Raw genomic sequence first — 12,798 nt, 5'->3', positions numbered from 1 at the left:
AGTGTAATATCTGGGGCCCCTCTCTGCCCTTCCCCAAAGGTCTGCAGATTCCATTTCCATCTGCGGGACCCCCTTTTTCCCCTCCCCCATCTCTGGGTCCCCGGGGCAGTGGAGCGCCCCACCCCCCAACTACTCGTTCTTCCACTCCAGGTCCCGCCCGGTGGTTCAGATCAATGCCAGTCTCCACTTTGAGCCGTCCAAGATCAACATCTTCCACAGGGACTGCAAACGCAGCGGCAGGGACGCCACCTGCCTGGCCGCCTTCCTCTGCTTCACGCCTGTCTTCCTGGCACCCCATTTGGAAACAGACACAGTCGGTAAACCAGCCCCCACCCTGCCCAGCCCCGAGCCCCAGTCTCCCCGCAGACTTTGGCATTGCTCTGCTTCAAAACCTGGGCTTCTGCTGAAATGGGCTTTAAGGGCCGGGTCGCACCTTAATGACTGCACTTGCTGATCTAATTCCAAGGAGCCAAAAGGGAATAGCATGCCGGGGTTAGGGTGGCGTGAGCCGCTGTGACCAACAAAGGAGAGGCCTGGGGAAGAAGGAAATAGTTGGGGTGCGAAGTTTCCATTGGAACAGAGAACTGGGAGCTGTGGAGCATACTGGGCAGCCTGGAATCGGAGGAAGTGTCCGATCCAGGAGAGGGAGCAGGAAAAGGGAGGGTCAGTTAGACACGCCCCCAGTCGCCGCAATGGTAATGGCTCAGAGTGGGCTCCTGGCTGCGGTAGGACGGTAGGACGTGTCCTTCTGAAGATCATCCCTTCCACCCCAGGAGGCAGCCCTGGGCCCATGCGGCCCCACGAAGTGATGGCTGCAGGTTCTGGGACCAGACTGGGCCCTGGGGCAGGAAACTGCAATTTCCAAATTTTTTTAGTCAAGGAGCAGGGCCCACCTGAGGGGTGGGGGTGGGAGTGGGAGAGAGAAAAAGGCCAGTCTGGGTGGCTGTGGTCTTCTTTCCCTTCTACCTGAAAAAGGAGAAAGATGCCAGAACCTGGCACACCTAGAGGGCTGGCGGGGTCTAGGCAAAGGGATGAAGCCTTTCCTGGTTGTAGCAAAAGATCAGCCCCATTGAAGGCAAGGAGTCTGCAGGCCTTAAATCCCAGAATGGAGTCTTGGGTTCGAGGAGCCGTGGGGAGGGAACTGTGGCTTGTGGAGGCTCTGAGCAAGGCCTGACAGGATAACCCGGGAAAGTGAAGGAAAGGAGAGCTGGGGAGGCCTAGCCCTCCAGCGGGGGCTCAAATGAGGGCAACGCCCTGGCCCCTCATCCTGTCTCCTCTCCCACCATGTTCCTTTCTCCTGTATTTCTTCCTCTTTCTCTCTCCCTTTGCGGTCAGGCCCCCCTTCACTCCTCCTGCTTCTGCCTCTCTTCTCTTTGGCTCCTTCTTTTTCTCCTTTCTCACTGCATCACTCGCGCTCTGCATGGGAGTTTCCCACCATACTAGGCCTCTTGAGGGGAGAAGAGCAGTTTTCCCAGAGCAGCCTAGAGGGCTTCCTGGAGGAGGCTGGCTTTCAGGAGGCTCTCTTAGAAGACAGGCCAGGAGTCTCGGATGGCCCCGTGGCTCCACCTTCCTGCTTTTGCCCTCTCCCTCCTGCAGGCGTCAGGTACAATGCTACCATGGATGAGAGGCGATACGCGCCACGGGCCCACCTCGACGAGGGCGGGGACCGGTACACCAACAGAGCCGTCCTGCTCTACTCGGGCCAGGAATACTGTGAGCGGATCAACTTCCATGTCCTGGTGAGCTTGACACCCAGCAGCCCCGCCAGCCGGGAGCAAGCTACCACAGGAAGGGCCACAGAGCTGGAGGAGGAATTGCCACGGGAGAGCCAGAGAGCTCAGCGGGCACCAGGCTGGTTCCAAGCCCCCAGCCGACCTCAGGAGGCCCGGCCAGGGTGCAGAGTCCTGGACCTTGGCCGCACCATACTCACGCCCCAGAGAAAAGGCTACTGAGACACGGTATCCTGTGGTACCCTCTCCGGACTCCCTTCTTCCCCAGCACTCAGATGCCCACTGTTCAGTTAGCAGGGGGTGAGATCTGAGGCGGGAGGTGGGCTCGGTGAGGTCTCACAGAGGAAACAGGGGTCAGCCGGCGGGGCCGTGGTTGGAGGGGATGGAAGCAGGCATTGGCTAAAGTGGAGGTAAGACAGACCCCTGGTGGGCGCGAGCCAGGAAAGGAACCGACTGTGGCCCGCCTGGCAGAGGTGGAGAAGCAGCAGGGGCCTGGTGCCTGGTTTCATGAATAAGGAAGAGATGAGAAGTTTGCCCCATCCAGAAACTCCAGATACCTAGGCCACAGCTCTGGCTTTGGAGACACAAGCAGGGGGCACTCAGAGCCCTCTCCTGCCCCCTTTAGTTCAAAGGCAAAAGTCAGAAAAATGAACAGATGTGGGAAGTCCTCCTGTCAGTTAATATGGGGTCCCCTCTGATGTGTTCGTGTACCGGTTCTCAAAGTGTGGTCCCCCAGACCAGCAGCAACAGCCCCATCACATGGGAACTTGTTAGAAATTCATGGTTTCTTTCTTTCTTTCTTTTTCTTTCTTTCTTTTGTTCTTTCTTTCTTTCTTCTTTCTTTTTTTAAGATTTTATTCATTTGAGAGAGAAAGAGAGAGGGCACAAGCATGGGGGGCAGGGCAGAGGAAGAGGGAGAAGCAGACTCCCCACTGAGCAGGGAGTCCCACATGGGGCTCAATCCCAGGACCCCGGAATCATGACCTGAACCGAAAGCAGACGCCCAACCAACTGAGCCACCCAGGTGCCCCAGAAATGCATGTTTTCAAGCCCCACACCAGACCCACCAAATCAAGAGTTCTGGGGGTGGGCTCAGCCCTCAGTGTGTTGCCGGGGCCCCCCTCAGGATTCTGACACAAGTTCAAGTTGGAGAGCCACTGCCTTGATACAAAGAAGCCAGTCACATCAGGATTCGGGTTCCATGGGGGAGGTTTTTTAGGCATTTCTAAGCGTCTCCTTCTTTACCCTCCGCACCTGGACCCCGCCAAACAGCCCCAGTTTTGCTCACACATTTGTTCATTCATTGACTCGGCACACCCATGAACCCTGTCACAGGGCTGCGGCGGGCCCCAAGCTCCTGAAGAAGGGGGAGGCTGGCACACAGAGATAGTTCAAATGCCATGTGAGAAGAAGTGGGCTGTGCACACTGGATGGTGGGGGCTGCCTGGGCCCTCAGAGGCCGAGGCGCCGGGGGATGGGTGCCCAGCCTTGAAGGCTGAGCGGGGCCTTGCTGAACCTCCAGCCACCCAGTGTGCTTCTCCATCCTGGCCTCACCCTGAGACTGGCAGGGAGGCTGCCCTCCCGCCTGCGGGACGTAGCAGTTTTCTCTCATGGTCCTGGCCCAGAAACAGGTGCTCCGTGCCCCCTCACCCTGTCCTCATCTCCTCCCACACAGGACACCGCTGACTACGTGAAGCCAGTGACCTTCTGGGTAGAGTACTCCCTGGAGGATCCCGACCACGGCCCCGTGCTGGACGACGGCTGGCCCACCACCCTCCGAGTCTCGGTACGTCCCCCAGCACAGGGCACACAACCTGGGCGCTCCGTTCCCCCCCCCCCCCCCCCCCCCCGAAGCCCAGACCCAGAGGGCCCCAGGTACAAAGGACTCCTTCCCCTACCGCTGGGAACACACTGAGGGAAAGGACGGGGCCTTTCCTGTTCGAGGATCCCCCGTATCTCCAGCATAGGGGGAGACCTGGACAGTCCTGGAGAATCACAGAACCAGAAGGGATCTTAGGGCTCGATCACCTGCTTCCCTTAGGAGCAGGTGAGGGCACTGGGGCCCAGAGCATGGGAGTCAGCCACCCAGAGCCTGCCCTGCAGCTGGGTCTGTCCCCCTCAACCACAGTTCCTGATCCCTGGCTCTAGTGGCATCGGAACTTTCTGGTATAGAACACTCACACGCTCCTCCCACCTGCAATTCACGGTTTATTTCTGCCTGAACTGAGCTAGGAGAGCAGGCGAAATTCATGAAGTCAATATCTAATTCCTGAACCTTGAGGAGCAGCAAGGCTTCCGAAATCCCCTCTCTGCTCCCATTCACCCCCACCTTCCCTGCCCTCCCAGACCCCACTGCCCAGCCCCCGACCCTCACGCCTTCCCTCTTTTCTCCTGATTCCGCATCCCTCACGTGTAAGAGAGGCTGTCTCATGCAGTTCGAGAGTGGGGGGGGAATGGACTGGGCGAGATGGAGACATCATCAGTGACGGGTGCGTGAGTCACTACTGTTTCGCCGCAGTAATTACAGAGATACTAGGGCGAATGAACGAGAATCTGCCAGGCGATCCACGAGTGAGTCGAAGCCCATGTTGCAGACTGATGCGAAAGTCTCACTCTGCCCCACACTGACAATCCCAGTGCAGGCTACCAGTTAGGGCTGGAGGCCAGGGCGAAGACAGAAGTGAGCTCAGAGGAGGTGTCGCTGAGCAACCAGAGGACAAGCCAGGAAGACTTCCCGGAGAGGGCGGATTTCAGCCAGACCCTAAGGAATAGACCAGATTCAGATAAGCGGGGATGGGAAGAGTGGCCTTCCACTCCAGGAGAGCTGACGATATGACCAAGGGACGGCAGCGAGAGAGGCAGGCTGAAGAGAATGTGTAAAGAGAAAAAAAATTAAAAAGGAGGAATAATCTGGGTCCTATTATCAAGGGCTTCAGATAGCAGCTAAATTTCTAAAAAAAAAAAAAAAAAAAAAGAAAAGAAAAAAAAATCTTGTTAATCTGGATTTCTAACCTCTCCCCATTTCTAGCACATGAGAGACATTCTGCCCAGCGCTCTTCTGCAAATTTTTACTTAGCATCCACTCGACGCCCAGCTCTGGTACAGCCCTGCAGTATCTCGCTTCCTGGAGGATGAGCTGTTCCACATAATTGAGTGTAGCAGCTGCTTATCACATTAATTATTCCTTTTAATCAATTGAATGGAAGTGTTCTGAAGGTGATAGGACAGTTTGCACCCTTTGTAGGCAGGAGGCTGGGTGGGCGTGGGGGCATCTTATTGGAGACTTGAAGTCGCCGAGGTGAACGTGGGTACTAGGGTTCAGTGAGGCACCTGGGGGTGACCAGTGTTTTCCACTACGTCCCACCATTGGATGGCCTCCCTCCACCCTCCTTTGTATGGCTCTGCTGCCCTCTCTGCTTTTAGCTGCAAATCCACCATGCAACGGGGCAGCTGGGGGCTGCAGGTGGATGTGGGTGAGGCTCAGGGGCTCACCTTTGAGAAAGGTCCATGAATTTCAGATCTGTGCGGGCTTGGTTTCCCCTCCCCTGGGTTTCCGCTGTACCCTTGGGAGGGACAGTTGTACTCTTCGGCTCCCGACCTGAACGCTTACCTGCTCGCTGCGCACTTAGACCCGGAAGGACTACAGGACCACAGAACCAAACTCAACTTCACCCCTCCATTTATAAACGAATGGTGCAGCCCTCCTTCCAGACACTAAAAAGGGACTTGTCCACATCCTGGGCCCTTTGGCCCCTTAGCGCTGATGAACTCCAGGTCCTATGGACACCACCTCTGGCAGTCCTGACTTGCTGTCTCCTCTCCACACCCGTACCCCCCAACACCATCATCATCTCTTGCCTGAACACTGAAGCAGCCTCCTCAGTGGCCTCCCTGACTCTAGCCTTGATCCCTCCAGTCCATCCACCCACAGCGGCCACAGCGAGCCTTCAGCACGCAGGTCTGACGGGATACTCCCCTGCCTACAGCAGTCAGTGATTCCTGTCACCTGCAAAGAACGACCCCAAGGCCCTAGAAGAACTGACTCCACTCATCTCTCCATCCTCCCCATCCCAAAATGCAGCAATGCTAAACCACCCAGCATTTCCCAAACTCACTATGCTGCTTCATGCCTCAGACCTTTGCACAGGCTCGTCCTTCCCCCCGACTTCTCCATCTCCCTGGTCACCCAGCTAACATGGTCATCCTTCAGAACTCTGACCTACTGTCTCTTCCCTGAAGGCTTCTCTGACCATGTACAGGCCAAAATGATTATTTCCTCCCCTCTGCCTGTCTTTTCCACACACAGATTTCTAAAATTTTTTTTTGCACATTACACACTGTAATTATTTATCCAGCACTCTTCCCCACGAGCTGAGAGCGGAAGCTGTGTCTTCCTCATCCTGTACCGCCAGTACCTAAGACCTTGCCCGCAACACAGACGATCCTTAAAAACCTGCTGGGTGGGTGTGGGTATTCTGAGCTTAGCTGAGAACTGAAGGAGACCCAGGAGCTGCTGAGTTTGGAGCCATGTTTTAAAGAAGGGAGTACTGTGCAAAAGCAGGAGAAACAGCAGGGTGGCATCTGTGAGGAGGGCAGAGAAGACGAAGCCCATGTCTAGTGTGGTGGAGAGGGGAGCCGGCGTGCTATGGGGGTGAGGGCCGGTTGGCAGCAAAGACAACCAACCAGCCACCCCGCCCTGACTTTCCCTGGCACAGGTGCCCTTCTGGAACGGCTGCAATGAGGACGAGCACTGTGTCCCTGACCTCCTGCTGGATGCCCGCAGTGACCTGCCCACGGCCATGTGAGTTGGCTCCTCCCTGCCCCTGCCCTGACTCCGTTCCTTCCGCCGTGAGTAGATCTGGGGCTCCCCAAGCCCTGAGTGCTGCCTGCATATCATTCTTGGAGGCGGCATGGCTCAAACACAGAACATGGAGCCTGGGTTTAGCCCAGGCTCTGCCTCTAATTCCTGTGTGACTTCAGGCACGTCCCTTCCCTCTCTGGGCCTCAGTTACTTCCTCTGCAAAATGAAAAATACTCATCTATCCAAACTCCTCAAACTTCATTTAGGAAAAGGAATCCTTTCTTTGGAGTCTTTACCACCAAACAGATGAAAGGTGGAGACTAGGACCAGTGATCCTGGTTGCTCACCCTCCTAGCCCCCAACTAGGTGACCTATGGGCCCAGTGATGGACTGCTTGAGCTAAGGAGACAAAGCAGGTGGATGAGCAGGGTGCCCACAATCTACTGGAAGAAAAAAAAAAAAAAAGAAGTAGTATACAAGGAAAAATAATGAGAAATGTCCTCTTTAAAATTTATGTCATTTATTTTCAAGTAATCCATCCTCTACCTTTACCCAACTATGATATGACTGAGTTAGAAAACATATACAATAAGTAGAAATAACACAGACAAACCCTGTAGAAGGATGAAGAAGCAAACCGTCTAGCCATCCAGGCTACTCATCAAGATAGTCTCTTCATTTAGCTCTGAGCTTCCTGGTAGCCAAAGCCAAAAGGGAAACACGCTGAGGAGAGCAGGGAAGCCTGGCCCCACCCTCCCCATTCCATGTGCCTGGCCCCGGGTGGGCTCTGTCCCACAGGGAGTACTGCCAGAGGGTCCTGGGCAAGACCACGCAGGACTGCTCCTCCTACACGCTGTCCTTCGACACCACGGTCTTCATCATCGAGAGCACACGCCGGCGGGTTGCTGTGGAGGCCATGCTGGAGAACAGAGGCGAGAATGCCTACAGCACGGTGCTAAATATTTCGCAGTCAACAAACCTGCAGTTTGCCAGCTTGATCCAGAAGGTAAGACCTCAACTATGGGCCTGGCCTGCCTGAGGCTAAGGGCAGAGGCAGGAAGGGAAGGGTCCAGCCAAGGGGACTGGTGGGCTGCACGTTACAGCCACCAGGAGCTTACAGATCCCTGTGGCCAGGCTTCTCCCAGAGGTTAGACCGGCTCTGGTCTGGGGCCACGCCCACATCAGCATGCTTTGAAAGCATCCCTGGGAAGGTCGGCGTGCAGCAGGGGGAGAGCCACTGGGAGAGGGGGGTCTGAGCCCTTCCCGAGTGTGGGGAGGAATGTCCTTTAGCCTGTGTCCTTGGCCCTCATTAGGGGCACACACACATGCGCCCGCACACGCACAGCCACACACACCCCACACGGGTGCACACCAGCTAATACAGCCCCCTGCCCACAGTTCATCCTTCGGGCTTTCTCAAAAGGGCCCTTCTCACAAGAACCGGAACAGGTTATTCCAAACTTTAACATTTCCTATCATGCCAGAGACTGAGACACAGAGGGCTGGACGGGCCTGACCAGGACCACACAGCTAGTAAGTGGCAGAGGGGTTCCTGGGCCTGCACTTCAGGGCAGGGCTTTGTCCTCATGTCACATGCTCTGGAGGGCCTTCCCGAAGCCCCAGAAGGCCGCACAGGCTCCCCCAGCCCCACGCAGCTCCCCAGCACGGCCCCGCATGCGTTCCAAGGGAATTCACAGTGCCTGAGTGTTGGCCTGTGGTGACCCTGAACTCCGCAGGGCTCGAGCCCAGAGAAATCCCTGAGACAGGGTCACTGACTCAACCCAGGATATCACTGTCATGTGGAGCGGGGGTGCGGTCCCAGCTCCCCTCAGACAGTCTCTGCCCCCAAGGATCTCAGAGCATCAGTGTGGAGCCCTGAGTGCTGGGTGGGGCAGACACGGGACCCCTCTGTCTCTGCCAGGCAGTCCCTCCATCAGGCCTAGGGCTGGGCCCCACAGCCAAGCCCCCTGCAACCCCAAGTGAAGATGGGCAGCCCATGTGATGGCCCTCCTTCCAAGTCCTGTCCCGCCCAGAGATTTTCGCATCTGTCTGACTTGGGGTACTTAGGGGAAACAGAGCCCCAAACCCGCATCCACTTTTCACTACTTCCCTGGTCCAGACGCTACAGTGCCATGCCTATTCATAAGCCCAGGGGGCAGTCTTCGTGGGATTTTGTGTCTGTAGCACAGAAGGGCTTTGAGGACTGAGGAGGGCAAAGAGAAGCAGGCAGCGGGCAGCGTGTTCTAGAAGGGGCTGCATCCACACATGCAGCGGGGTTGGGGGGGGGAGTGGGGAGGGCGCGTGTGTGTAGGGATAGCCCACAACCTGGCTCCGCCCATCCAGCCCCAGCCCAGGAGCTGCTCACAGCTGGGAGACCAGCACTACTCTCCCTAGGCTGCCCTCTATCCCACCATCCAGCCAAGGGGAACGCTAGTGGAGGAAGCACCCCCGCCCCAGCCAGTCACAGATGTGTTAGTCTGATCATGTGCACTTTGTACACACACATGCAAAAGCACACAGACCTGCCTGTGCATCCAAGGAAACCCACCTGTTCCTCGTGCCTGCCACAGGACACACACAAGCGGAGTCTACACAGACATGCCTTTCCGTCCACATGTGCATATGCATGCCCAAAGATACACACAAGGACACACAGCCACCCAGCAGTGTCAAGCTAGAGTGCTGTGGGGGAGTCCCCTCCCTCAGGACCCTAGCGGAGGGGACCCCGGTGCTTGCCCAGCAGGGCCCCAGCTCAGAGAGGCCCAGGAGCCGGGCGGTGATTCCCCCTCAAAGCCACTGCCTCCCGTGTCTCCGGGGCCCCTGGGGTCCCAGCTTCCTTCCAAGGTCTGTGGTACTGCTCTGGTGTAGGTGGTGGGGTGCGGCATGGGTGGTCCCCAGGCCCAGGTCTCCGGCCCTCCTAACAGCTGCCCGCGGTGCTCCCCACCCTCCCCCAGGATGACTCAGATGGCAGCATCGAGTGCGTGAACGAGGAGAGGAGACTCCACAAGAAAGTCTGCAATGTCAGCTACCCCTTCTTCAGGGCCAAGGCCAAGGTTGAGACTGGGGGCAGTGTGGGGGCGGGACCGGGTGGGTACTGGGAGGCACTAGGGAGGCAAGGGAAATGGAAATGAACAGAGGGGAAAACGGGGGAGGGATGGAGAAGCCTGAGCATGGCTTTTAAGTATGCTAGTTTTTTTCTCCCAGGAAATGACACTCACAGGACCTAACTAGCCAGCCCACCCCCAAGAGAGCATCCAGGCTCTTCATCTCAGGGGAACGCCACCACTCCTACCACCTCCTGACCAGTTATCCCTTTATCCTAACACACTTTTTCCAAGTCCAGCCTCTCTCAACTTATTATGTGCACGTGGAAAGATTGGGAGAAAAATTAACGTTTTGTGAGCACTTATCATGTGCTTAAAAGGGCAAGTGGAAAGTGGGTAGGGTGTGTGAAGGGAGAAGCAAATTCTGCAGGAAAGAGAATCCCCAGATTCCAGACTCCAGATCACGTAGCATTTGTCCATCTCTACGGGGCACTGGGTAGCCACTGAAGGTTCTGGAGCAAGAAAAGACCCAACTGAGACTAGGCTACTTGTAGAGCTGGAATCAGACAGAAGGGAGCTTAAGGCAAGAGTCAGGGAGAGTGACAGCTTGTTCCCAGGATCGGGGTCTGCAAGGCTGGGGGAAATAGGGGGAATCCTTGCCTCCCCACTGGGACACAAGTCAAGAATGGGGCCCCAAGGTCTCCTTGGGAAATCCCACAAAGCAGATCTGGGAAGAACATGAGATCTGGGCAAAGCCCCTGTAATGTCCCCAGAGTCGGGTGGGAGGTGGCGAGGAGGGTCAGAGGTCATAGCCCACAGTCAGGAGACCCAGGCTACAGTCCTGGGCCAAGGCCAAGGGAAGCACAGGACCAGACCATCAGAGTGGTGGGAGGACCGCTGGACCAGGAGGCAGGTGCCTTATTGAACTGCTGGGTGCCCGAGGCAGCCTCCGCTCTTCTACTGGCCTCTCCCTATCGCACACATGAAGAAGGGGCCACTGAGGCAGTCCTCCTGCTGGCTTCCAGCCCTGCACCCTGTGATTCATGGGGATGAACCCCTTCCCACCATCAAGTTCCCCACCCAGGAATTCCCACAGGATCCTGAAATTGGACCTGCTGCCTTCTAGTTGCCTGTAGTTGAAAACAAAAAGGAAGTCAAGGGGAGAAGAGCTGGTCCCTTAGCCAAGAAACCCCATCAGAGGAGCTGTTGTCTGTGGCTGTGTCCCCAGGTCCCGAGCTCAGCTCACATCACTCTGGCACCTGGTCCTCCAGGCACCCCAGGCAACAGCTACCCACTCACCCCCCCGCCCGGGGGGGATAAGGGCAGGGGCAGGGAGGGGCAGGCTGGCCATGCCCAGACCTGCAGTTCCCAGACACCCCAGCTCCAGCAACTGGACCTCTTCCTCGCAGGTGGCTTTCCGGCTGGATTTTGAGTTCAGCAAATCCATCTTCCTGCACCACCTGGAGATCCGGCTCACCGCTGGCAGGTCTGGGCCTCGCCTGCTCCTTCCGCCCTCGCTGGGCTCTGCTCACTGCTGTCCCCTGTGCCCCTGCCCCGACCTCGGGGGCCCACCTGCTGCCTTCTCTATCCTCGGGCAGCTCGGAGAGAAATAGCAAACCCTTACCATTGCTCTGGAGCTGTTTTTAAAACCTTCAATTACAAAGCACTGTACATGGAATCATCGGGCCTCACAGCAGCCCCTGACGATAGCAAAGCAGGGGTCATCCTCACAGAGTAAGGGAAGGAAGGTCTTCTAAAATGGAAAAATGTTGGAGAGGAGAGAAGTCCAGGACAGAAAGAACACTGGAGAAGGAGTAGAACAAACAACCAGTGTCCCTCTCCCAGTTGCTATAGTTATACGCTGTGTGTCCTTGGGAAGTGCACACAGCCTCTCTGAGCCTTCCTTTCCTCACCTGTCAGTTGTTTTGCCCACCTGAAGGGGCTGCAATGAGCCCACGCGGGGAGCCGGCTAGGCTGGTAGAAGGCCCCCTGGCCCGCTCCTGACTGCCCCGCACAACTCTCCTTGCAGTGACAGCGATGAGGAGGAGAGCACCAAGGAAGACAACACGGCCCTCCTGCGCTTCCACCTCAAATATGAGGCTGATGTCCTCTTCACCAGGTCAGGGGGTGGGGGGGACAGGCTGGGGGAGGCCCGAGAGAAGTGAGGCCTAAGACGGGATACCCTCTGGGGGGGATCCGCATAGGACCAGAGGTCACAGGGGCCAGGCTGCAGTGCCGAGGGACTGTGAGTCGGGGGTGTCCCTGAGGACTTGGAGAGGGCAGCCCCCTCAACCATGCTGGGCAGGGGGTAGAAGGAGAAACAGAGCTGGCCTCCAGGGAGCTCCTGCCTCGGGGAGGAGGTGGCGCATGGGAGATGTCCACCCCCAGTGCTGGTGATAAGGGGGACCTTGTCTGAGAGGATTTTAAAATAGTCATAAAACCTACTAAAAGTCCATCTGCTTTTCATTACCACCTTGGACCAGCAACTCTCCACAGCGAAAGTATGAGAACCCACCTCCTCACAGGGCAAAGTGCTCCCACCAGCCAGCCCTGTCCCCTGGGAGCCCCTAGGCCGTTGGAGAAGTCAGACTTGCAACCACACAGAAAGCAGGCTCAGGCCCTCCCATGGCCAATGCCGGACACTGGAACGGGGCAAAGCGGGCAAGTTCATGCTCTAAAGAGGCCGTGCCTTTGGGCTGAGAGGCCAGGAATGGCCCCCAAGGGCAGGGATGGCCAAGGACCAGCTCTCTGGTCTCATGCCCATCCCCCACATGAGGCGGCCTTTGCTGAGTGATCTCGGCATGCATTCCTGCTGAGGCTCAGAACCCTTCCCAACACAGTCCTCCCCGTCCTGAGGGACACCAGAGAAAACCTCTTTCCTGTGGTCTAGGGGAGCCAGGCACATGCCCACGCCCTCTGTCATGCATTTATTCAGCGAGCCAATACTGCCTGAGCTCACAGCGGCCCTGTCCTCTGTCCCTGCAGGGGCAGCAGCCTGAGCCACTATGAGGTCAAGCCCAACAGCTCACTGGAGAGGTACGATGGCCTTGGGCCTCCCTTCAGCTGCATCTTCAAGGTAAGGCTGGCAGAGAGCCAGGCAGAGTGAAGGACAAGAGCTGAGGGTTCCCCTTGGGGTGGGGAGGAGTCTGGAATCATTGCAAGTGCCTGGGATTCAGCCCCAGACCTGTTACCCACTCACTGTGCGATTTTAGGCAAGTTCCTT

The 12,798-nt window shown here is 56.9% G+C and overlaps 1 protein-coding gene across 1 annotated transcript in view; it reads left to right on the top strand.

Annotated features, from left to right (window-relative positions):
* The window catches only part of LOC111153129 (integrin subunit alpha 11), a 108,354-nt gene that overhangs the window by 86,869 nt on the left and 8,687 nt on the right, over positions 1-12,798 (top strand). The window contains exons 16-24 of the mRNA XM_022511924.1: positions 151-317; positions 1,597-1,739; positions 3,406-3,516; positions 6,446-6,531; positions 7,330-7,537; positions 9,486-9,584; positions 10,985-11,061; positions 11,605-11,694; positions 12,561-12,651. Of these exons, the coding sequence (XP_022367632.1) occupies positions 151-317; positions 1,597-1,739; positions 3,406-3,516; positions 6,446-6,531; positions 7,330-7,537; positions 9,486-9,584; positions 10,985-11,061; positions 11,605-11,694; positions 12,561-12,651 (1,072 nt within the window). The remainder of the gene's footprint in view (positions 1-150; positions 318-1,596; positions 1,740-3,405; positions 3,517-6,445; positions 6,532-7,329; positions 7,538-9,485; positions 9,585-10,984; positions 11,062-11,604; positions 11,695-12,560; positions 12,652-12,798) is intronic.

This window comes from Enhydra lutris, unplaced genomic scaffold (genome assembly GCF_002288905.1).
Source record: "Enhydra lutris kenyoni isolate GAN:26980312 unplaced genomic scaffold, ASM228890v2 scaffoldscaffold31, whole genome shotgun sequence".
Taxonomy (NCBI): Eukaryota; Metazoa; Chordata; class Mammalia; order Carnivora; family Mustelidae; genus Enhydra; species Enhydra lutris.
The sequence above is the reverse complement of the archived record's forward strand: the minus strand, read 5'-3'. Positions and strand labels throughout refer to the sequence as shown.